General features: G+C 40.9%; 1 protein-coding gene across 4 annotated transcripts in view; it reads left to right on the top strand.

Annotated features, from left to right (window-relative positions):
- Positions 1 to 248: 248 nt before the first annotated feature.
- The window catches only part of SPART (spartin), a 31,197-nt gene continuing 9,364 nt past the window's right edge, over positions 249 to 22,081 (top strand). The window contains exons 1-5 of one of the 4 annotated variants that reach the window (XM_062194367.1): positions 249 to 407; positions 10,116 to 10,924; positions 13,523 to 13,720; positions 15,834 to 15,998; positions 17,949 to 18,072. In XM_062194367.1, the coding sequence (XP_062050351.1) occupies positions 10,118 to 10,924; positions 13,523 to 13,720; positions 15,834 to 15,998; positions 17,949 to 18,072 (1,294 nt within the window). In that variant the 5' untranslated portion in view covers positions 249 to 407; positions 10,116 to 10,117. Of the gene's footprint in view, positions 408 to 665; positions 745 to 982; positions 1,351 to 1,500; positions 1,572 to 10,115; positions 10,925 to 13,522; positions 13,721 to 15,833; positions 15,999 to 17,948; positions 18,073 to 22,081 lie in introns of those variants that run through there. The other 3 variants (XM_062194368.1, XM_062194369.1, XM_062194370.1) reach the window with 3 other exon arrangements.

The raw sequence follows: 22,081 nt of genomic DNA on the forward strand, positions 1-22,081 counted from the left end.
CAGATGTTCAGCGCAAACAAGCAAACTCTTTGAGCCTTGCTGCTGTGGGCAGCCTTTGGGAGACTCAGAGCGGTCACAAGGACAAGGTTCCAAGGGGAGAATCAGCCATTGTTCTCCCAGGTGCGAAGTGTCTAGCTGTGCTTCCAGCTGCCGCAGGCCCTCGCCGCCTACCACCCTGTCCCAGTCTCTCCCGAGGCCGCGGAGTGGCGGGGGAGAGAGAGTGCGCAGGCGCGGGGCGGGGGCGGGCTCCTCAGCCGCTGGAAGCCCCGGTTGGGGTCCCGGCCGAGCCGCTGACTCCGCGAGGTGCTCGAGGCCTCCGGCGCTCGCTCCTTTCCCCTCCTGGCAGAGTTTCACGGCGACTCCTGGGGTTGAAGCTGACTGTCGTCTTCCCACGCGGCAGTTAGAAGGTCAGCGTGGACTGAACCTCGTCGGGGCGGGCTGGTCACACGTCCGCGGGGAAGCCGCCCGCGCCGGCGTCCCGTGAGCGGCAAGCCTGCGACAGCCCTGCCGCGCGGTTGCGGGGGCTGGCGCGCGCGCGTGACGTGGCGCCGCCGGGGGCGCGCGGCCTGGAACGCTTTGTGAGCCCGCGGCGGGCGCGCGCGCGGGAGGGCAGGGCGCTGGGAACCTCGGGACTGTGGCGGGGCGGAGCGCGGCGCCGCGGCGGCTCGGCCGAGGGAGCGGGTGCTGGGCAGCGGCGGCCGGGCGGGGGACACGCGGGGCGGCGCTGCGGTCCGGAAGGCACAGGTGGGGCGGGGAGTGGCTCGCCCCTGCGCGGCCCCCGGGGCGGGCGGGCGGGCGTGGGTGCCCTGGGCCCGGTGGACTCGGTGTGGGACGGGGAGGGCCGGACTAGGAGGCCGGGCCGCTCACCCGGGTGTCTTTTAGGGAAGGGGAGCAATTCCGAGAACGGATAGTTTGAGAAGTTGTTCCTGTTACTCCCCGTGTCGTACAAGAGGCACCCCCCCACCCCTCTTGCGCCCCAGTTTGCTTTCTGCGTGGAAAGGGCCCCCGCCCCTGCAGGAGCATCCCTGCTCGCCACTCCCCGCTGTTTGTTTTGGCTTTGGAAATGTTTGTGATTGTTCACCCTCCCCCCAGCGCCTAAGGCTCTTTGCAAAAAGTCCCCAGCCTGCCGCAGTTATTTGGGGACGGGACAAGCGTGCGCTTTTCGCTGTGGAATACGTGTGTTCCTGTCGACTAGGGGGCACAGCTCAGGGGCCGTCGGTCCTGGTTCTGCGTGCGCAGAAAGTTTCTGTGGGAACGCGCATTGCTTCGTGACACGGCATTATTGCGTTTGCTGCAGGCTCGGCCCAGTTTCCGCGCTCAGATTGCTACAGATTTCTCTGGTGGTCTCTGGTAGGTCCCCGAGGTGTGCTTTGTTGTGTTGTAGTCAGTCAGTTTGCGTTCTAGAGCCTTGTTGCCTCCAAATACTGACTTGCAATATATTTGCAAATCAGAAGGCCCAATTATAAACAGATTTTCTGAATCCTGATTCTTGCTCCTCTACAATAATGCTCTTAATTTGGAGGCTTTGTACCGGGATGACCTGTTCGAAACAGAAGCCCTTGTGTTACCTGGTATGTGGTTTACTTCTCATCTGTGGCGCATAGTTTCCCTAACAGGTCAAAATGGAGTGGGACTTAGAAGTTGCATCCAGGTTTTAGAAGAAGCCCCCTGATTACCCATCCCTCATTCTCCCCACCTCAGTAGGAGGATTAAGTTTGATTTTTCTTTCTGAGATACATTGCACAGCGTGGTGAATGTAGCTAACAGTTGAATACTGCACGTTTCAGTACTGATGAGAGTAAATCTCAAATCTGTTCTCATTTCAAAAAATATCAAATATTTGACTTGATGTATAGGTTAGCTTTATTTCATATTATATTAAAATCAAGATCGCTCTGTATACTGTAAATAAAACTTGTCAATTAAGAAATAAAAAGCCCCTTTTTTGGTAAAGGTCCAGATAGGTGGACATTAGAGCAACTCTTGTTGCTAGCTTTAGAGAGATAAATGCTGTATTATAGGAGACTGCTTATGTTCACCATTAAGCATGATTATTTACCACTTCCAGTGTTTATGAGATTTGAACTAACATGCCAAATATTTTGATTTGCAATTTTACCTTTTTTGTTGAGCTTTTTAAAAAGCATATACACAGAAATATGAGTGGCTCCAAAAAGTTCGTGGAGAATACGTGTTATGAAAAACCTACATGGCTTTCAAAAATTTTACATCAAATAAGGTTGTAATTTAATTTTCCATAAACTTTTTAAACCTCATATTTATGTTTGAAATGTGTTTTTATTAGAACATTTAAAAATCATAACTTAAGGTCATCATTGGTATCTGGTTTTGATTCTGATTTAGATTTAACTATTATACTGCTGTAGATACTTTTTAATACTTCAGGTTGACATTTCAAACTTTTTTCCAGCTTTGAAAATTAAATATGTAAAGTCATTTAATAATTTTTAAAATCTTACAGATACTTAATCAGCACTTACCTATGTTAAGGAATGTGATAAGCCTTGAATGTGTTGCTTAATGTCTTAAGAGCTCTGAAGGTGGAGCTTAGAATTCCTTTTTTTTTTTTTTTTTTTTAAAGACTTATTTACCTACTTGAAAGGCAGAGAGAGATTGATATCTTCAAAGGCAGGAGTCTGGAACTCCATTCAGGTCTCCTATGTGGGTGGCAGAGTCCCAAATACTTGAGCTGTCTTCCGCTGCTTTCCCAGGAGCATTAGCAGGAAGCTGGATCAGAAGCAGAGTAGCTGACACTCCAGCCAGCACTCTGATACTGGATGCTGGCGTCCCTAGTGACTAACCTGCTGTGCCACAAGGCCGTCCATGGAGTATAGAATTCCTTTTCTGAGGGAAGAGGGAATTGGGATCTGTGGAATAGAGAAGGGGTTCTAATGACACAACAGGACAAAGTTCCAGGGAAGGGGAATGTCAGCTTTGATAGAATTCACGTAAGGCAAGTAAGGAGAGTCTGTAAACGATCATTTGTATCAGGTATTTTCTCAACCATGTACTGAATATATTCTGGTGATTACCATGAAGTTGCTGTATGATAAGAGTGATTAGTAGCTTATTTTTAAGGTTAGGAAGCATAGCTTTTTATCACCAACACTGGATAACAGTTTCTGCAATGCCTTCATACTTTAGGTTGCTACTGAAAGTCTTTTGTCCCTTAAATGTTCCTGTCATGGTAAGTTCCAATGAAAACATAGGAAAAGAATCTCTGAAATTGCGGTGTCCAGTATAGGTAGCCACTAGACACATGTGGGTATTGAGAACTTGTAATGGAGCTGGTTGGCATTGAGGTATACTTTTTTTAAACAGGACATATATGATCTTGATTACTGTCTCATCAGTACTGTTTTTATTGATGACATGTGAAAATATTTTGGATGTTTTTGAATATCATTGGAATTAATTTTACCTGTTTCTCTTTGACTTTTAGTGTGGTTATTAGAAAATGTGTAAGTACATATGTGGCTTGCATTATAATTCTGTTGGAAAGCATGGAATTAAAATGCTTATATCATCCACATAGTTTAAAGAACTAAATATTTTTACAAATTTTGTAGTGAAAATCAGAAATTCAACTATTCCAAACCCTCCCCTATCTCCTAAGACAGCTTGTATCAATTTCCTTATCGAATTCTTTTGGACTTTATAAACATTATGCTTTTATTGCTACTTTTTATTTTGTTTTAGGCATTTTCCACTAACATCCTAGTAGGAAAGATGAAGTTCTAACTTGCTCTTTCTTTACCACATGAGATGAAGTTCTAACTTGCTCTTTCTTTACCACATGCACACAAAACTTTATTCATTGGTCTTCCCATCTTTTCAATATGGTATCATAATTTTATTAATAAGACAGTAAGTAATCAAAACTGAAATATACTGTCTACTGGGTTTCCTTTTTATTTCTGCCTCCACATCTTGTTTTTCCTAGAGTTAGTAACTAATAGTCTTAATTTCCCATGCATTTGTCACAAATTAAACCCTGAATCCTCCCACAGTTGTGTATATCATCTCAAAACAAGGAAATATATTGGGTATTTTATCAATTTTAGTTTCTGGGAGAAATCTATTCTGGAGTTTTATTTCTACTCTGGACAAGTTACATATTTGCCATCTTCAGAACTCTATCATCAGCCTTGAGATTTCTTTCACCAAACATGGTGTCCAGGAAATAGAGGATACAATACCTGAGCAGTCATTTGATTGAGTTTGGAAGTTTTTTGTTTTCACTCAGAATTATGAATTAATTGTGCTATTTGAAATTTTAGTTGCTATGTAGAAATTTCTTACCGCTTATAATTCTCACTTTTTGTATAAGCCATTTAAGATGGTCCTTTGGAGCCTAGTGTTCTGACTTCATGGCCTGTTACTTGGCATGAGTTTTTTTTATTATTTTTTATCCATTTATCTTTAATGGAAATTCATGTTTTCCAGTTAATGAGAAATTCTGTGAATTATTTCTTAAGGTCTTTCATTCTTTTTATATCTGGAAGTTTTATAGTTCAGAACCTTAGGTCCTGATTTTCTTACATGCTCTTTTGTATTCTTTTTTTTAATTAAATAATTATTTATTTGAAAGAAAGGGAAAGATCTTCCATCCACTTAGTCACTCCCCAAATGGCCACAGCAAAGCCAGGAGCCAGGAGCTTCCTCTGGGTCTCTCATGTGGGTGCAGGGGCCCAAGCACTTGGGCCATCTTTGACTGCTTTCCTAGGTGTGTTACCAGAGGGGGATCAGAAGTGGAACAGCTGGGACTTGAACCTTCTGTGCCACAGCACCAACCTCTCTTTCCTATTCATCATCTCTATATTTGCTCTGCTTTCTGAGCTTTTTAAAAATAATTACATAACCTTATGTTTTCACCCCTGTATTGAATTTTTCTTTCCAGATATTTTATATTTAGTTTTTAAAAGTTCCATTCATTTTTTTAAATGTCCATTTTTGGGGGTATGCATGTTCTATTTTTATCTTATGAATGCAGTCTTTCTCTTCATGTTTATATAAATGATAGGGTTTTTAAAAAGTTTTCCTATACATTGTCAATTTCAACAAAACTGCATTATTCTTTAGTACTAGATAAGAATAATGAAATACTGTTTTATCTGTAATACTTTCCTCAAATTTTGTGATTCTTGGCCGGCTGCGTGTGCATGTGTGTGCATACACACACAGTTACTGCTTGTCCTAAGGAGAGATGTCTCAAGATCACCTGTGTGTCCCTGAAACCATAGATATTATTGAATTTTATATTTATTATATTCTTCTATACACACTTAACCTGTGATAAGGTTAATTTACAAGTTAGGCACAGTTGTAGATTGACAATAATTTTACTAATAAAACATTATAACAACATACTGTAATAAAAGTTATTTGAATATGGTCTCTTGAAAGAGTCAAAACAACCACAGTATGTTTTCTGACTGTGGTTGACCTTGGATAACTAAAACCACAGAAAGCAAAAGTAATAAGGGAGGACTACTGTGTTTGAATGATTGGGGCACTGGAAAGCTGATTCAAGACGCTGATGTAGAAGTTATCAGCTGTGGTTTTTTACTGGGGAGTTACCTTGACAGTTTTTCTTGGGGAATGCTCATTGTCACTGTCTGGATCTTTTTCTTGACATACCCCAGACAAGACATTTCCAGCCTCCTTTCTGGTGGAGAGGTCTAGGACTGCCATAGCTCCTAAGAACAAAGTTGGGGAAGGAAGTTGAGAGTGTAATATTTGCTATGTACTATTTCAGTGAATCACCTTGCTTTTGGTATTTACCTTTAATTATGTCTGATAGCCTCCCAGCCAGAGACACTTCATTTTACACCTTTCTGGTTTAAAGCTTCCTGTCTTCCTTCCTGGCTGTAGTGAAATAGTGTCCTAGGTGCTCGGGAAGGAGAGATCTGAGGGTGCTGCTTTGTAAGAGGTTTCAGTTCTCTGTTTTTCAGCTATTCCCTTTCCAGACAGAGGTTGGATTCCATCCATTTCTGTGCCATTTAGAGGTTCCTTGATACTGATGTAAATGGTGCTGCATCTCCGATTTCCTCACTGATAGTTTAAGCTTCTGCTCTCTCAAGTCTGTTTTAGGAGTTGCCAAGCTCCCCTGCCTCCTTTTTATGGTACCAGGCACTGTTGACTCTTTGTCCTCCCTCTTTGTACTTAAACTGATGGCCTTATTATTCATCTGTTTTGTTGAGGGATAACATAAAGTGCAAATACTACGCTTGCTGTGCTTCAGTCTTTGCATCCAGAATTTGTGTTGGAAACTGAATCCCCAGAGTCATACTATGTTAATGGTATTTGGAAGTGGGGACTTTTGAGAGGTGACTGTGTCATGGGGCTTTGTCCTGAAGAGTAATTAATCCATGATTAGATTAATGGGTTAGTGAGGGAATGAGTTAGTCATCATGAGAGCAGGTCAGTTAACAAATTTGGCTGTCTCAGGAGTCCCCTCGTGACTTAGACAGTTTCTATTTACTATAAATGCATACTACAGACTGAGTAATTTATAAAGAAGTTTCTTTTGTTATGACCTGAAACCTGAGAATTCTAAGGTTGAAGAGCCACATCTGGAGAGAGCCTCTTGCCGGTAGGGAGGTAGGGATTCTCTGCAGATTCCAGGTGGCAGAGAGCATAACAGTGAGACGGACAAGCTTGCTAACTTGGGCCCTATTCCGCCTCTTACAGAGCCACTAATGCAGTCATTGGTCTCCATACTTCAAAAAGTTCATGAGAATATATGTTCATGAAAATGTGCACTATCTCTACCTTGTTTCTGCACACTGTTTGAAGCCCCTTAAATGTGTGCTTTTCTTTTATATGATCAGTAATGGAGTAGGTTTGCTTAGTAAGGAGCATCACCAAAAACACATGAGTAATGTGTTGAGCTACAGTGAATCTAGGCAATAGTAGTTTTTGAATTCCACTTACAATCTTAAGGGACCACTGTTGTATACATGGCCCATTACTGACCAAAGTGGGAAGCATGACTGTAAACACCCATGTAATCACCCAGAAAAAGAGAACATTTTTGTACTGTCCCTTTTAAAATCTGTATCCTCCACCTGTAGGCACTATTTTGATTTCTATCATCATAGACTAGTTTTGCCTGTTCTGTAATTCATTTAAATAGAATCATACAGTATGTAGTTTCACAATGAAGGCTTTTGTGTCTCCTTTTTTTTTGTTCAAAGAATTGGTGAGATTCTTTGGTATTGTTAGCATTAGAAGTTTTTTTGACAGGCAGAGTTACAGAGAGAGACAGAGAAAGGTCTTCCTTCCGTTGGTTCACCCCCCCCAAATGGCTGCTACAGCCAGCGCACTGCGCCAATCCAAAGCCAGGAGCCAGGTGCTTCCTCCTGGTCTCCCATGCGGGTGCAGGGCCCAAGCACTTGGGCCATCCTCCACTGCACTCCTGGGCCACAGCAGAGAGCTGGACTGGAAGAGGACAGAAACAGCGCCCCAACTGGGACTAGAACCTGGGGTGCCGGCGCCACAGGTGGAGGATTAGCTTAGTGAGCCACGGCGCCGGCCAAGCATTAGAGTTTTTTGATATTAAAAAAATTTTCTGTGTATTACTGCATTCTGTGAATGTACCACTTATTTATCCAGTCTCCTCTAACTGGGTATTTAGATAGTTTCCAACTTTTAGCTTTTGTGAATATAGCTGCTGGCAGTATTGCCATAAGGTGATCCACACACACACACACACACACACACACCCGCCATCCATTCCAAGACCAACAGTGCATACCTGAAACTGGATAGTACTGAACCATGTATGTGAATATCCTGTGTTTTTCCTGTATGTATATACACCTGTAGTAAAGTTTAACTTACAAGTAGGCACACTAAGAGATTATCAATAACTAATACTAAAATAGAACAATTATAAAAATGAGTATAATGTGATAAAGTGATGTGAATGTGATATCTCTCAACATAGTTTACTGTATTCACCCTTTCCCCCTTTGTTTTGGATGATGTATGATATAATGCCTGTGGGATGAGATGAATAATGTAAGCATTGTAATGTAGTGTTAGGCTACTGTTGATTTTCTGACTGTGTCAGAATGGAATATCATCTGTGCTATGGTTTAAACATGATTTGGGTCTCAAACTCATGCAGAACTTTAAACCCTAAAGTTTAAGTTAATGACACAAAGTAGGTAGAAAATCCATTTATTACATTTAAGGGTGTGCCTAATGTCAGGTCCTCAGATCATTCGAGACATGCCCTGAGAAAGTGGTTCTTGGGAAAGGGTTGATTATAAAAGCAAAACTCAGTTTTGCTGGTCTCTCCAGTTGGCTTACCATGTGATTCCTCTACAAATGCTCCGCGATTGCCATCCACCACCTTTACCAAACCAATGGGGCCACATGATCTTGAACTTGAACCTAAATAAGCATTTTCTCAATGAATTTAATTACCTCGGGTATTTTCATTGTATAAACAAGAAGCTGACTAATACAGTCTGTTTCTGGTGATCCTGGGTCACCAAGCCATGACAATGTCCATAGTTAAATGTCATGAGTAGATGATGTCAATGTTTGGAGAACCTTGATAGTTGAAGGATTTTTTTTTTTTTTCTGCCAAAACCTTTTGGAACAGTGTATTTAAAAGTTTTTGTCCTTTCATGGTTTTCCCTGTTACCTCCTTTGCACTTTTATGAATGTAGGTTCCGTTGGGCTGCTACTTTCAGAAGAGCCTGGTTTCACAATTGAAGACATTATTTGGATGGCATCCTTTCTCACTTCATCAACTTTAACTGCACTGGAAATGTGGCATCAACTTCTTAACTGTCAGACACAGCCTCTCCATTTATTTTTACACGTTTTCAGTTCAAACATATTCCTGGATCTGTATAACATCTCTTACTTGTAGTAAGTGGGTCAGTGACATTTGTTTTAGGGGACCCCTTGCTGAAGTCTTCATATAGATTCAGTGTTGTCCGGTACAACAAGCTGCCATCAATCAGAATGTATTTTCAAGTATTACTTGACATAAGCATTGTTATACTGTGATTCTCAATCTGGTTACTGAGACAGCTCTATAGAACTAATGGGCATATAGTGATACAACATGGAAGCACTGGACAAAGGGATGATTCACAAGATTTCATCACACTAAGATCAAAATTGAAAACTTGAGAATTGTTTTTCTAGAATTTTCTACATAATTTCTGATCAGGGATAACTGAATCCATTTGAAAGGAAATTGTGGGTAGGGAGGATCTACTGTACATGTCTTTGGCATGCATGTGTATCCATTTCTCTTGGCTCTATATCCTGCAAGTAGAAGTGCTAGGCAATAGAATAGATATATGGTTTAACTTTAGTAGAAATTGCCAGTTTTCCAATGTGGCTATACCAATTTTAGCCTCCACCAGCAATGTATGAGAGTTCCAGTTGTCATCTCTATCACTAATCAGTGTTTAACTATCCAGTAAGTGTTGGTATTGTTACGGATATCAGTTTCTTCTTCCTAGAGAATAGTTGTGTTGAGTGCCTTTTCACTTGCTATTTAAATACTGTTTTGTGAAGTTCCCATTCATGTCTTTACTTACGCCTTTTTAATCATTTTAAAGTCATTTTAAGGGGGTTAGGTGAGGGGACCAAACTAAGTGTGTGTGGGTAACCTGCCACCTTTAAATGGAAGTAAGGTAATGTTAAAGTTTCATCCGGATTTTCTGCCATTTCTGTCTTCCCCAGTGTGTGGTTCAACTCTTAGTAGCTGTCTATAATCTGGATTTATATGATAATAAATATTAGAATGAGTCTTTTGTTCTAACCCTAATTGTACATGATTTTGAGAAACTAGAGTAAGAAGAGTATTTAATAGATTTATTTTGTTTTTAAGTTAGCTTGTTCAAAACCAAAAGCACTTACTTAGCTATTCAATAAATACATATTCATAGCTTTCTTTATGTCTGACCTGGTGGTAGGCTTAAGGAATGCAATAGTGAACAAGACGGAGATAAGCAAAGCTCCTGTTCTCTTGAAATATATTTGGGTAGGAGAGATGGGTAATGGATAAGTAAACAGATAGCTAACCAAAATCATTAATGATAATATTTCCTGTTTTGCAGAAATGGAACAAGAACCACAAAATGGAGAGCCTGCTGAAATTGAGATTATCAGGGAAGCATACAGGAAGGCCTTTTTATTTGTAAATAAAGGACTGAGTACAGATGAGTCAGGTCAGAAGGAAGAAGCAAAGAATTACTATAAGCAAGGAATAGGACACCTGCTCCGAGGAATCAGCATTTCATCGTCAGCTGCTGAACACACAGGCCCTGGGTGGGAATCTGCCAGACAGATGCAGCAGAAAATGAGAGAGACACTACAGAATGTACGCACCAGGTTGGAAATTCTAGAGAAAGGTCTTGCCACTTCTCTTCGGAATGATCTTCAGGAAGTGCCCAAGTTATATCCAGAATTTCCGCCTAAAGACCTGTGTGAGAAGTCACCAGAGCCTCAGCCCATTAGTGCGTCTCAGCAAGCTGAAGTAAATGGAAGCGCTTCGGCTGCAGGAGCAGGGTCCCTTGCTCTGCCTGCTGCTTCATCCTTACCATCTCAGAGTTGTCCAGCAGAAGCTCCTCCTGCTTACACTCCGCAGGCTGCTGAGGGCCACTACACGGTGTCCTATGGGACAGATTCCGGGGAGTTTTCATCAGTTGGAGAAGACTTCTACAGGAATCATTCTCAGCCACCTCCTCTTGAGTCCTTAGGGCTAGATGCAGATGAGTTGATTTTGATACCAAATGGAGTGCAGATTTTTTTTGTAAACCCTGCAGGAGAGGTTAGTGCACCTTCGTATCCTGGGTACCTTCGAATCGTGAGGTTCTTGGATAATTCTCTTGATACAGTTCTGAACCGTCCTCCTGGGTTTCTTCAGGTAAGCCAAAGGAAAATGTAAACATAATTTGAAATCTGTAGAATACAGCAATTTATTAATATTTTGTCCAGGGTAATTTCTACTTCCTTTTTTTTTTTTTTTTTTTTTTTTTTTTCAGGCAGAGTTAGACAGTGAGAGACAGAGACAGACAGAGAAAGGTCTTCCTTTTTCCGTTGGTTCACCCCCCCAAATGGCCCGCTATGGCCGGTGCCGAAAGCCAGGAGCCAGGTGCTTCTCCTGGTCTCCCATGCGGGTGCAGGGCCCAAGGACTTGGGCCATACTCCACTGCACTCCTGGGCCACAGCAGAGAGCTGGCGTGGAAGAGGGGCAACCGGGACAGAATCCGGCGCCCCGAGCAGGACTAGAAACCGGGGCGCCGGCACCGCTAAGCGGAGGATTAGCCTAGTGAGCCGCGGCGCCAGCCTCTACTTCCTTTTAAAATGTATTTTATAGGGCCGGCCTCTAATTCCTTTTAAAATGTATTTTATAGGGCCGGCCTCTACTTCCTTTTAAAATGCATTTTATAGGGCTGGTGCCGCAGCTCACTAGGCTAATCCTCTGCCTAGCGGCGCCGGCACCCCAGGTTCTAGTCCCGGTCGGGGCGCCGGATTCTGTCCCGGTTGCCCCTCTTGCAGGCCAGCTCTCTGCTGTGGCCCGGGAGTGCAGTGGAGGATGGCCCAAGTGCTTGGGCCCTGCACCCGCGTGGGAGACCAGGAGAAGCACCTGGCTCCTGGCTTTGGATCAGTGCGATGCGCCGGCCATAGCGGCCATTGGAGGGTGAACCAAGGGCAAAAGGAAGACCTTTCTGTCTGTCTGTCTCTCGCTGTCCTCTCTGCCTGTCAAAAAAAAAAAAAAATGTATTTTATGAGCCTTGTACATCTATGTTTGTGTTTGTAGTATTTTCTGTTTTTTAAATTGTAAAGTTTTGTGTTGGTGTTAAATCTGTGAGGATAGGACCTGCGGAAAGTCAGAGTCCATCCTTAAATTTTTAATTCTTTATCTGAAGAAGACATCTAATAATCTTAATTTCAAGAGGAAATTGTGTAATTCATGTTGGTGTATAACTATTAATACCACAGATGTCATCAAGAGCCAGCTAGGATCTGAGGTTCTCATCCAGGGACAATTTTTACTTACTCCAGGAAACATCTGACAATGTCTGAAGACATTTTTGCTTGTCACAACTGAGTGGCAATCGCTACTGGCATAGTAGGCAGAGGCTAGGCTTGTTTCTGATCCTTCACATTTATATTTTTTTGATCTGAGGTGATGACAGTTTATCAGAATTTTTCATCTGGATGAAATCTCTCATACACTTTGATTGTGTTCATTGCATGGAGTTTTGATAATGGATTAATCAGTCTCCCAAGTTCCTTAATAGTTAGGCAATGTAGTGGATATTATCAATGTTACATTTTAGTAATTCATTTGAGTTGCTGAATTTCTGATTTAAACTTAGTCTGTTCTTAATTTAGATAGCCAGGATATGAGCTTAAGTCTGCATGTAATGAAAAGCTGACTTCCTCAGATGACATTGCAAAAGTGTGTTATTTTGCTTTAACTTCACGATAGTGAATCCAAAACATACTTTAACTCTGTAATGTCAAGTTCTCTTGAGACAAGCAAAAATCATTCTGTACTTTGAGTGCTGGGTTTCTAATTAAAATAATTGTTGATCTGGTCCACACTGCATGTGGTCCAGTGCTGGCTCCATTTTTTAGCTGCTGACTGCACAAGCTAGTGGCCTTATCTGTGCCTCAATTTTTTGGTACATAAAATGACAATATTAACTAATTTCATAGGATTGCTGTGGGAATTCAATCAGTGAATATGAGAGTACTTCAAAAAGATATCTTGGGGCCGGCACTGTGGTGTAGCAGGTAAAGCTGCCACCTGCGGTGCCAGCATCCCATATGGGCGCTGGTTTGAGACCCAGCTGCTCTACTTCCAATCCAGCTCTCTGTTATGGCCTGGGAAAGCAGTAGAAGATGGCCCAATCCTTGGGCCCCTGAACCCGTGTGAGATATTCGGAGGAAGCTCCTGGCTCCTGACTTTGGATTGGCACAGCTCCAGCCATTGTGGCCAGTTGGGGAGTGAACCAGCAGATGGAAGATTCTGTGTGTGTGTGTGTGTATAAAACTCTGACTTTCAAATAAAATAAATAAATCTTAAAAAAATAAATAAAAATATATCTTATTTTGATGAAAAAATTCAGAATTGTGACTTTTTCATAATGCACATTTTCTGTTCACTTTTTGAAGACCCTCATACATATATAGTATTGGGGGAAAAGTTTGAGTTTACCACAGAGTGATGTCTAATTTGAATAATTTTTTTAAAACCTTGACTTACTTTGTTATTTATTTAAAGCTAGAATTATCAGTTAACACTTGACTGTTTAATGCCGTCAATGTTGAGACTATATAATTGGTAAAACAGTGACATTTTTAGCGGTTTTTTTAATTGAATGATTTTATCAACAAATGTTTTCATTTCAAACTTATAAATGTTTACTTTCTAATAAAACAGTTTCATTAAAACCAAGGTGAAAATCTAATTTCATTCATTTTTTGTTGTTGTTCTGGCCAATCCTTTCAGGTTTGTGACTGGTTGTATCCTCTAGTTCCTGATAGATCTCCAGTTCTGAAATGCACTGTGGGAGCTTACATGTTTCCTGATACAATGCTGCAAGCAGCAGGATGCTTTGTAGGGGTCGTCTTGTCCTCTGAGCTACCGGAAGATGATAGAGAGCTCTTTGAGGATCTGTTAAGACAGATGTCTGACCTTCGACTCCAGGTAACTTAAGTGATTATCTTTAGGATGAAAATCTGCTTTAACATCAGCACTTCTGCTTTTAAAGACATTGTAATAACCTCTAATGTGATCAGAGTTAGGAGACAGAGTATATAATTTGTATGTTCACAACTGTATGTTGGGAATTTGCTGTAAATACTGTTTAACTTTATGGGTTCTGGAATCAAGTTGCCCGAGTTTGGATTCAAACTCTTCTACTTAATAGTTATTTATTAACTCAGCTGTTACTGATCATCTCCATACTTGAGTTTCCTAATCATAAAATGCGGATACTAATAATAACGTCCACCTCATTGTACTATGGTGAAGATTAAAAGTTAATCCATTGGGGTCTGACATTATGCACAGTGGTTTAAGTCATGGCCTGTAGTGTTGGCTTCCCATATGGGCGCCAGTTTGAGTCCCGGCTACTCCACTTCTGATTCATCTCCCCGCTAATGTGCCTGGGAAAGCAGCAGAAGATGCCCCAGATTCTTGGGCCCCTGCATCTCTGTAGGAGACCTGGAAGAAGCTCCTGAATCCTGGTTGGCCCTGCCCTGGTCGGTCATTGGGACCATTTGGGGAGTGAGCCAGCGGATGGAAGTTTCTCTTTCTTTCAGTGTCTCTCCTTCTCGCTCTCTCTTAGTCTGACTTTCCAATAAACAAATATTTTATTTTAAAAAAGGTTAACCCATTAAACCATTTTTTTCAGTGCTAACAGATTAAAATGATTATCTGTCATTTTCTGTTTACTTCTTGGGGGGAAGGGAACTGAATGGTGAAGTGAAGGTAATTTTAGCACTTGGCTTATATTGGACATTTTGGGGGTATGATTGGCATTTTGAGGAAGAAACATGTTTTGTTCAAGAAAATCATCTTTGTTCTGGTACATGAAGACCAAATATATGGAAAATACAATGAGATTTAAAAATAAGATCATCCTGTGAACTTTAGCCTTTTCCCTGCCCACATGCTTATTTGTCACAGGAAGTTCTAATAGGTTGTTATGAAGAGGCTTTCTTTAGGTGTTCTGCCCATCCTACCATTTGGTAAGAAGAGTGGAATGTTTTGATAATGATTATTGACAGTTATCTGAGATTGAGTGAAACTGACAGCATGGTAACATAAACTTGCATTCTCTCCAGTCAGTAGGTGTTTGGAATCTTTTTTAACCAAACATTAACTGCTAACATGGTGGGATGGGAAGAGTGAGAACATGAGAGTAAAACAATATATAGAATAGCTTCTGTTCCCAAGCATATGAGCATGACCTGGTGATCGACAAGCCAGTACTCCAAGACAGCCAGCAATAATTTAATCTATGTTAACAAAACACATGAATTGCCAAACAGAAGTGTGTAGCCTCATGTGCTCATGGAGAGTTCAAAGGACATGGTAAAATGGATCTGGATTCATCTTAGCTTTGCTGTGTACTGAGTGAAGTGACACTCTAGTGTGGAGCTACTTCTTTCATTCATTGACCTGGTATTGTTGAGCTTTAGGAAAGAAATTAAATAGACTTTTATATTAATGTATATGTTTTGTCTGTTAATTTTATTTTAATTAACATGTATTTTTAGTTGGCTCTCTTGTCTCAGAAATTCAGCCAGAAATAAAAGCTAGTGACCGGCTATAATTTTTACTTTAAAGCATCATTTAGCAGAATATGTACTCGCAAAGTATTTTAATGCAGAAAACAAACAAACAAAAGCAAAATAAGGCTTTCAGCAGTGCAGAGTAGTTAAGACCTAAGTTTTGCTAATTACTCTTAAGCTTGTTTAGTCATATATAATACATATGTGTTTCCTAAAATTTATTATCCATTATTTAATTAAATTCAAATGTAGTTGCATCTGATTTGAATATTACTTACATCAACAACTGTTTTATGTTATCTTTTATACTTTGACATTTATTTTAAACCATGTTGTCTGAACCAAAGAACTCAGAGGGTTGTCATTTGGTGATAAGATGAAACAAGAGTTTAGGGATAGAAGTATAAGTGGTTGTTATTGACAATTGAACAAGTGTGTCACTAAAGCATACGCAACACATCTGGAGAAAAGTAGTCTGAGAAAATTCTGGTTAATGCTTAGCTTAGTCCTTCACTCCTTAGGCCAACTGGAACAGAGCAGAAGGAGAAAATGAGTTCCAGATCCCTGGAAGAACAAGACACCCCTCTGACCAACTGAAGGAAGCCTCTGATACTGATGTGAGACAGTTGGGTCCTTCGGACCAAGGCAGTAAGGATGTGCGTCTTAAAGGAAAACGTGGAAAAAAGGTAAATAAAGGAGCAGTGACAGTGTGTTCTAGTACCTTTCATCAGTTTCATGTATTATACGATCTTTTCCTCATCTACTAGAGCAAAGAACTTGTTAAGAAGTGAGCTGTATGACATAGGCCTGTATCATAGTGCTTATGAGTTCTGTCCCTCACTTTACTAATATTGGCTCCAGAGCAAAAGAATTGGTTGGAAATTTGGGTATGCCAAAGAGGAGCCATAGCATTTCCTCTAAGTGAAAAAGTGAAAGTTCTGAACTTCATAAGAAAAGAAAAAAAGAATCTTATGTTGAGATTGCTAATATGTCAGATAAGAACAAATTTTTGGTTTGTGAAATTGTGGAGGAAAAAGAAATTTGTACCAGTTTTGCTGTTGCAAAACATTCTTATAATTGTTCTATTTTTATCATTGGTAATCTTTTGCTGTGAATAATTGTTAAGTAAACTTGATCATAGGCTAGTATGTGTAGGATATATCTATATCTATCTATCTGTCTGTCTGTCTATTTGGGACACAGAAATCAGTACTACCTGGTTTCAGCATTCACTGGGGGCATTGGAATGTGAATAAAGGAAGACTACCACTTTCCCTGTAGTTTGGCCAACAGAGTGGGTGCTCAGTCTTTCTGTGTTTGGGCACTCTGATAGATCAAAATGATGTATTAAAATATCTTGATTTGCAGCCGGCGCCGCAGCTCAATAGGCTAATCCTCCACCTTGCGGCACCGGCACACCGGGTTCTAGTCCCGGTCGGGGCACCGATCCTGTCCCGGTTGCCCCTCTTCCAGGCCAGCTCTCTGCTGTGGCCCGGGAGTGCAGTGGAGGATGGCCCAAGTGCTTGGGCCCTGCACCCCATGGGAGACCAGGAGAAGCACCTGGCTCCTGACTTCGGATCAGCGCGATGCGCCGGCCGCAGTGTGCCTACCACGGCGACCATTGGAGGGTGAACCAATGGCAAAAAGGAAGACCTTTCTCTCTATCTCTCTCTCTCACTGTCCACTCTGCTTGTCAAAAAAAAAAAAAAAAATCTTGATTTGCATTGATTTCAGTTTGAATAATGTTGAGCAACATGCTTAAAGTTTCTTTGAATTTTGTGTTCTGTATATGATCTTTTCATAACCTTTGCCTATTTTTATGAGTTGGTTGTTAGCTTTTTTTCTTCTCAGTTTCCAGGAGCTCGTTATAACTTAGAGATATTGGCCCATTGTCAGAAGTTGCAAATATTTTACCTAGTTTGTCTCTAGATTTTACTTGTGTGTTATTTTTCTTTCTATGTAGAAGTTTAAGTTTGTTTAAGGTGTGTGTATTTAAGTGAAATTCTTTATATTTCTGTTAGACACTTTGATTTTTGAGTTAGTTTATAACACTGTAAGGTCTGAGCTCCTAAGTACTTAAAATGAATTAATTTAACTTTGAGATTTTTGGTGCTGACCCTTGCTCTTATTGCTGTTAAATTAGCAAAGTGCAGGTGTTTCTGTTTCCCATTTCCATTTAAATGGAATAGCAGATTCTGTATTAATATATATTAGTTCTTGTTTCAAGTTGGATATTTGCTTGCTCCATATAAAAATCAGTTATTTGGATAAATCCTTACAGATTGAGTCATTTGACAGAAATCTTTTAACCTTACTGTGTACTGTGTACCTAGTAATATACAGGGTTGGTATCAGTGTGAAAAGAACTCTGTCTAGTCAAGAAGAGAAGAAAATAATTAATTTAAATATGATTTGACAAATGCTATATTGGAGTTAGTTCAGTATTTAAATCTTACCTGTGGGATATTTTATAAAACCAGAGCAGTTTTCTGCTTCATAGCAGTTCTGTCATTGTGCTTAAAAATACATAAATTATATATTATAAATAGTATTTGTTAATATTTTATTACATAATGCTTGCCATTTACCTGTTAGTACTTGACTAACTCACATTTTGAAACATTTTTACTATTTAGACTAAAGATACTTCAAGTGAAGAAGTTAATCTGAGTCACATTGTACCTTGTGAGCCAGTTTCAGAAGAAAGAGCAAAAGAACTACCTGAATGGAGTGAAAAAGTGGCTCAAAACATTTTGTCAGGTATTATAGTAGTGCTAATTTTCCCCCCTATAGCTTGAAACCTTTGGAATGCAATAAAAGTATTATTTATGTAAAAGAGAATACTTAGAAAGACAGTGTTTTGGGGTTTTTGGCTTTAATTAACCAATTTAGAAAACTTAACAGTAGAAGATTCTAGTCTTAGGACATCACCTACTACCATATGGGGATAAATTCTTCCTGGCCTGTTATTCTCTGTTTTACATTTGAGAAAATGGATAATGAGAAGCTTCAGGAATCCTCACATCTCAGAATAGCTCTGAACAGAAAACCAAGCTGCCCCTACCTCTGCCCCTGCCAAATTTGGTTGAAATCTTCTCTCGAGGTGATGGTATTAGGGGGTGGGGCCTTCAGAAGGTAGTGGGTTTGAGGCAGGAGCCATATGAGAATGAGATCAGTCCCCTTTGAAGAGGCCCCAGAAAGCTGCCTTGCCCCCTCTGTGATTTGAGGACACAATAAGAAGGCACCATCTGGGAACCAGGAGGCCCTCACCAGACTGCAAGTCTGCTGGCACCTTGGTCTTGAAGTCCCCAGCTTCCAGAAGTAGATTTCTTTTATTTATAAGCTAGCCACTTATGGCATTTTGTTAGAGTGGCATGAGTGGACTAAGACACCCACCAAAAAAATGAAAAGATATTCAGCCGTGTTTGGCAGCAGAACGGCGCTTCCTGACTGCACAACAATGCAGGCATGAAAAGATCAAGTCTTGACCTGTCATTTAAACAACTGTCAATTCCAGTTTCCTTGTAATAATCTTTGTAATAAAGCAGAGGAAATAGTCAACATAAAAAAAAAAAAGAAAACAACAAGCTAGAATTATTAAAATGAAGGAGGTACAATACTTTTTATAGTGCCAAAGAACTGTGCTTGAGACAAGAAGAAAAGATAAAACCAAATTTTCTAATATATTTGCAATACTTAAAATGGAGCCTTGAAAGAGATTTGCAAAGAACGATGTCTTCACTCTTAATGCCCTGCCCTTAACTTTCAGGCTGCTGAGCATTATCAGATGGCCAGTATTCAGAAGACTTTGTCACTCACACAGGTAGATTAACTGGACGCAAAGGTCATTTCCCCATTTGAGTTCAGACTGCTACAAGTTTGTTTCATTTACTGTCTTTTTAAAGATTTTATTTATTTATTTGAGAGGCAGAGTTACAGACAGAGAGAGGGAGAGAGAGAGAGAGAGAGAGAGAGAGAGAGACAGAGGTCTTCCATCTCCTGGTTCGATCCCTAAATGGGCACAACGGCTGGAGCTGGGCCGATCTGAAGCCAGGAGCCAGCAGTTTCTTCTGGGTCTCCCTTGCAGATACAGGGGCCCAAGGACTTGGGCCATCTTCTGCTGCTTTCCCAGGCCGTAGCAGAGAGTTGGATTGGAAGTGGAGCAGCCGGGACTTGAACTGGCACCCATATGGGATGCCAGTGCTGCAGGCGGCAGCCTTTCCTGCTACACCACAGCGCCAGCCCATTTACTATTACTATATGACAAACCAGGGGTGTAAAATAGCAAACTTTTGTTTCTGCCTAGGAGTTCTGTGAACCAGGTGTTTCGAAAGGTCACAGTAGGGATGGCTTGCATCTGTTTTGTGACGTCTAGGAAGTCAGCTAGAAGACTCACCTGACTCCACAGCTGGGGGCTGGAATCATCTGAAGGCTACTTTGTTCATATTTCCAGCATCTGGTGGGGAAAAGCTCCAAGTTAGGAATCTCCTGATAGATTGCCCACATGTGGCCTCTCACAGATTGACTTCTCATAGCATGATGGCTTCAGTCCTGAATTGTCATGAATTGGCCAGAAAACAGGCAGAAGTTCTATTACCCTTCTTATCCATTCCTGGACATGTATAGTAAGTATTACATGGTTATAAGCAAGTAACAACAGCCTGTGACATAGACCCTACTACTCAGTGCAAAAAAATGTCAAAGTCATGTTGAAAGAACAACATCTAGAATAACATACTGTTCTGGGCCATCTTCAGAAAATACCACGTGCCATAGTCTTAAGCCCTGTAGGGGACTGTGCATATTCTAGCCCCTGGTACCGCAGGAAGAGGTACAGCATCCCGAAAGCCAGTGAAACCCGGGAAGAGATCTCTCTAGACATTTCAGAAGAACTTTCAGCACTGTATCTTTGAAAATGAGCAAAGACTACATTCTGGTAATACTTTCAGAGGCATTTCTTTATTACTAAAAACCTCAGTTTCTTCATGTCAGTAATTCTTCCTTTTCATCCTTTATCCTTAGGGCTGGAGTTCTACCAATAGCCCTCACTGTTGATGACAGTAAAATCATGTAGCTACCTATTGACATGTCTCTTTGTGAACTTTTTAATGGTAGAATAAATAATAGCTACTTCACCAGATAGTTAAGGTACGAGTCAAAAGGAAGAGAGAATGTTAAAGTTTTACTCCAAGGGTGAAATATCTGACATGTCAAGTGACTATTTCTACCTGACTCCATGTGGGATTAATATAAAAGTGAGTAGCTAGAGATCTAAATTGAGTTCCTTCACCCTAGCCTGTGAGACCTGTCTGCTGTCAAAGAATAAGATTAGTAAAAGCTAATTTTAGATTCTATGAATGTAAAATATGGAAAAGTGAAATAACTGTGCTTAAAAATAACCTATATAGAATATTTGCTAGAGAAGCCAGTACTGAGAAGGTAACTGCTATTCATTTTTGATGGAGTTGGGTCTAGTAAACTAATTTGGAAGGAAATAGAGGGTTGGTAATAATAGACTGAAGGCCACCATTGGAGTAGCCTACCTTAAACAGTTCTGGAAATAAAGCATTCTTCGGATGTCATGTTTATATTGGGCTTCTTAGTGAATTAATACAAATGATTTTAGAGGTTGTTAAGAGAACAAAAAATCATTAAGGATATTTGAACATGCTTTCTCAACTCCTCAGTTCAAAGAGTGTGAATGTAGGACTCTGGAACTCTGCAGATAGTTGGTATGTCATAAGGGGGAGTGATTACTTTCTGCCCACCCTTCTAGCCTATCATCCTAGGACTAAGAGCAGAAGGGAGCCAATTATAATGCACCCTTAAAGTTTCTGCAGAATTAGGGTGTTTTTGTGTGTGTGTGTGTGTGTTTTTAATTTTTGACAGGCAGAGTGGACAGTGAGAGAGAGACAGAGAGAAAGGTCTTCCTTTTGCCGTTGGTTCACCCTCCAATGGCCGCCGCGGTAGGCGCGCTGCGGCCGGCGCACTGCACTGATCCGATGGCAGGAGCCAGGTGCTTCTCCTGGTCTCCCATGGGGTGCAGGGCCCAAGCATTTGGGCCATCCTCCACTGCGCTCCTTGGCCACAGCAGAGAGCCGGCCTGGAAGAGGGGCAACCAGGACAGAATCCGGTGCCCTGACCGGGACTAGAACCCGGTGTGCTGGCGCCGCAAGGCGGAGGATTAGCCTAGTGAGCCGCGGCGCCGGCCTAGTGTAGTCTTCTAGCTGTCAGGTCTACAGAGATCTTTATTCCACTGAGGGATATCTAGAATAACCCATCATCAAAGATCAATCATATTTTCAAACAACTTGTACTTTGATGGAGTACAGGGTGATTGTTAAGATAAATTGTTAATAGATTTTTCAAAAACCAAATCAAATATGGTAAGAAAAGATACCTATCAGATGATTGGAAATTCAGTAGTGGTGATGTGGTGGCCAGTACACTCATTCAGCCAATTCTGCCCCTCCACAATCCCATGAGCCATAGATATAGAGTATCAAAAACTGAATATGAGATTAATGTTTTAAAATTCATATTTCCTAGGAAAAATTTTTTTAAACTTACCAGTTATGATTTGGGACTTTGTTATTTAATAACAAACTTAAATGGTGGATTTATTTTTTAAAAAAAGGTTTATTTTACTTATTTGAAAGAGTTACAGAGATAGTTGGAGACAGAGATGTCTTCCATCCACTGGTTCTCTCCCCAAATGGCTGCAATAGCCAGAGCCAAGCTGATCTGAAGCTAGGAGCCAGGAGCTTCT

The sequence above is a fragment of the Lepus europaeus genome, chromosome 6, assembly GCF_033115175.1.
Source record: "Lepus europaeus isolate LE1 chromosome 6, mLepTim1.pri, whole genome shotgun sequence".
Taxonomy (NCBI): domain Eukaryota; kingdom Metazoa; phylum Chordata; class Mammalia; order Lagomorpha; family Leporidae; genus Lepus; species Lepus europaeus.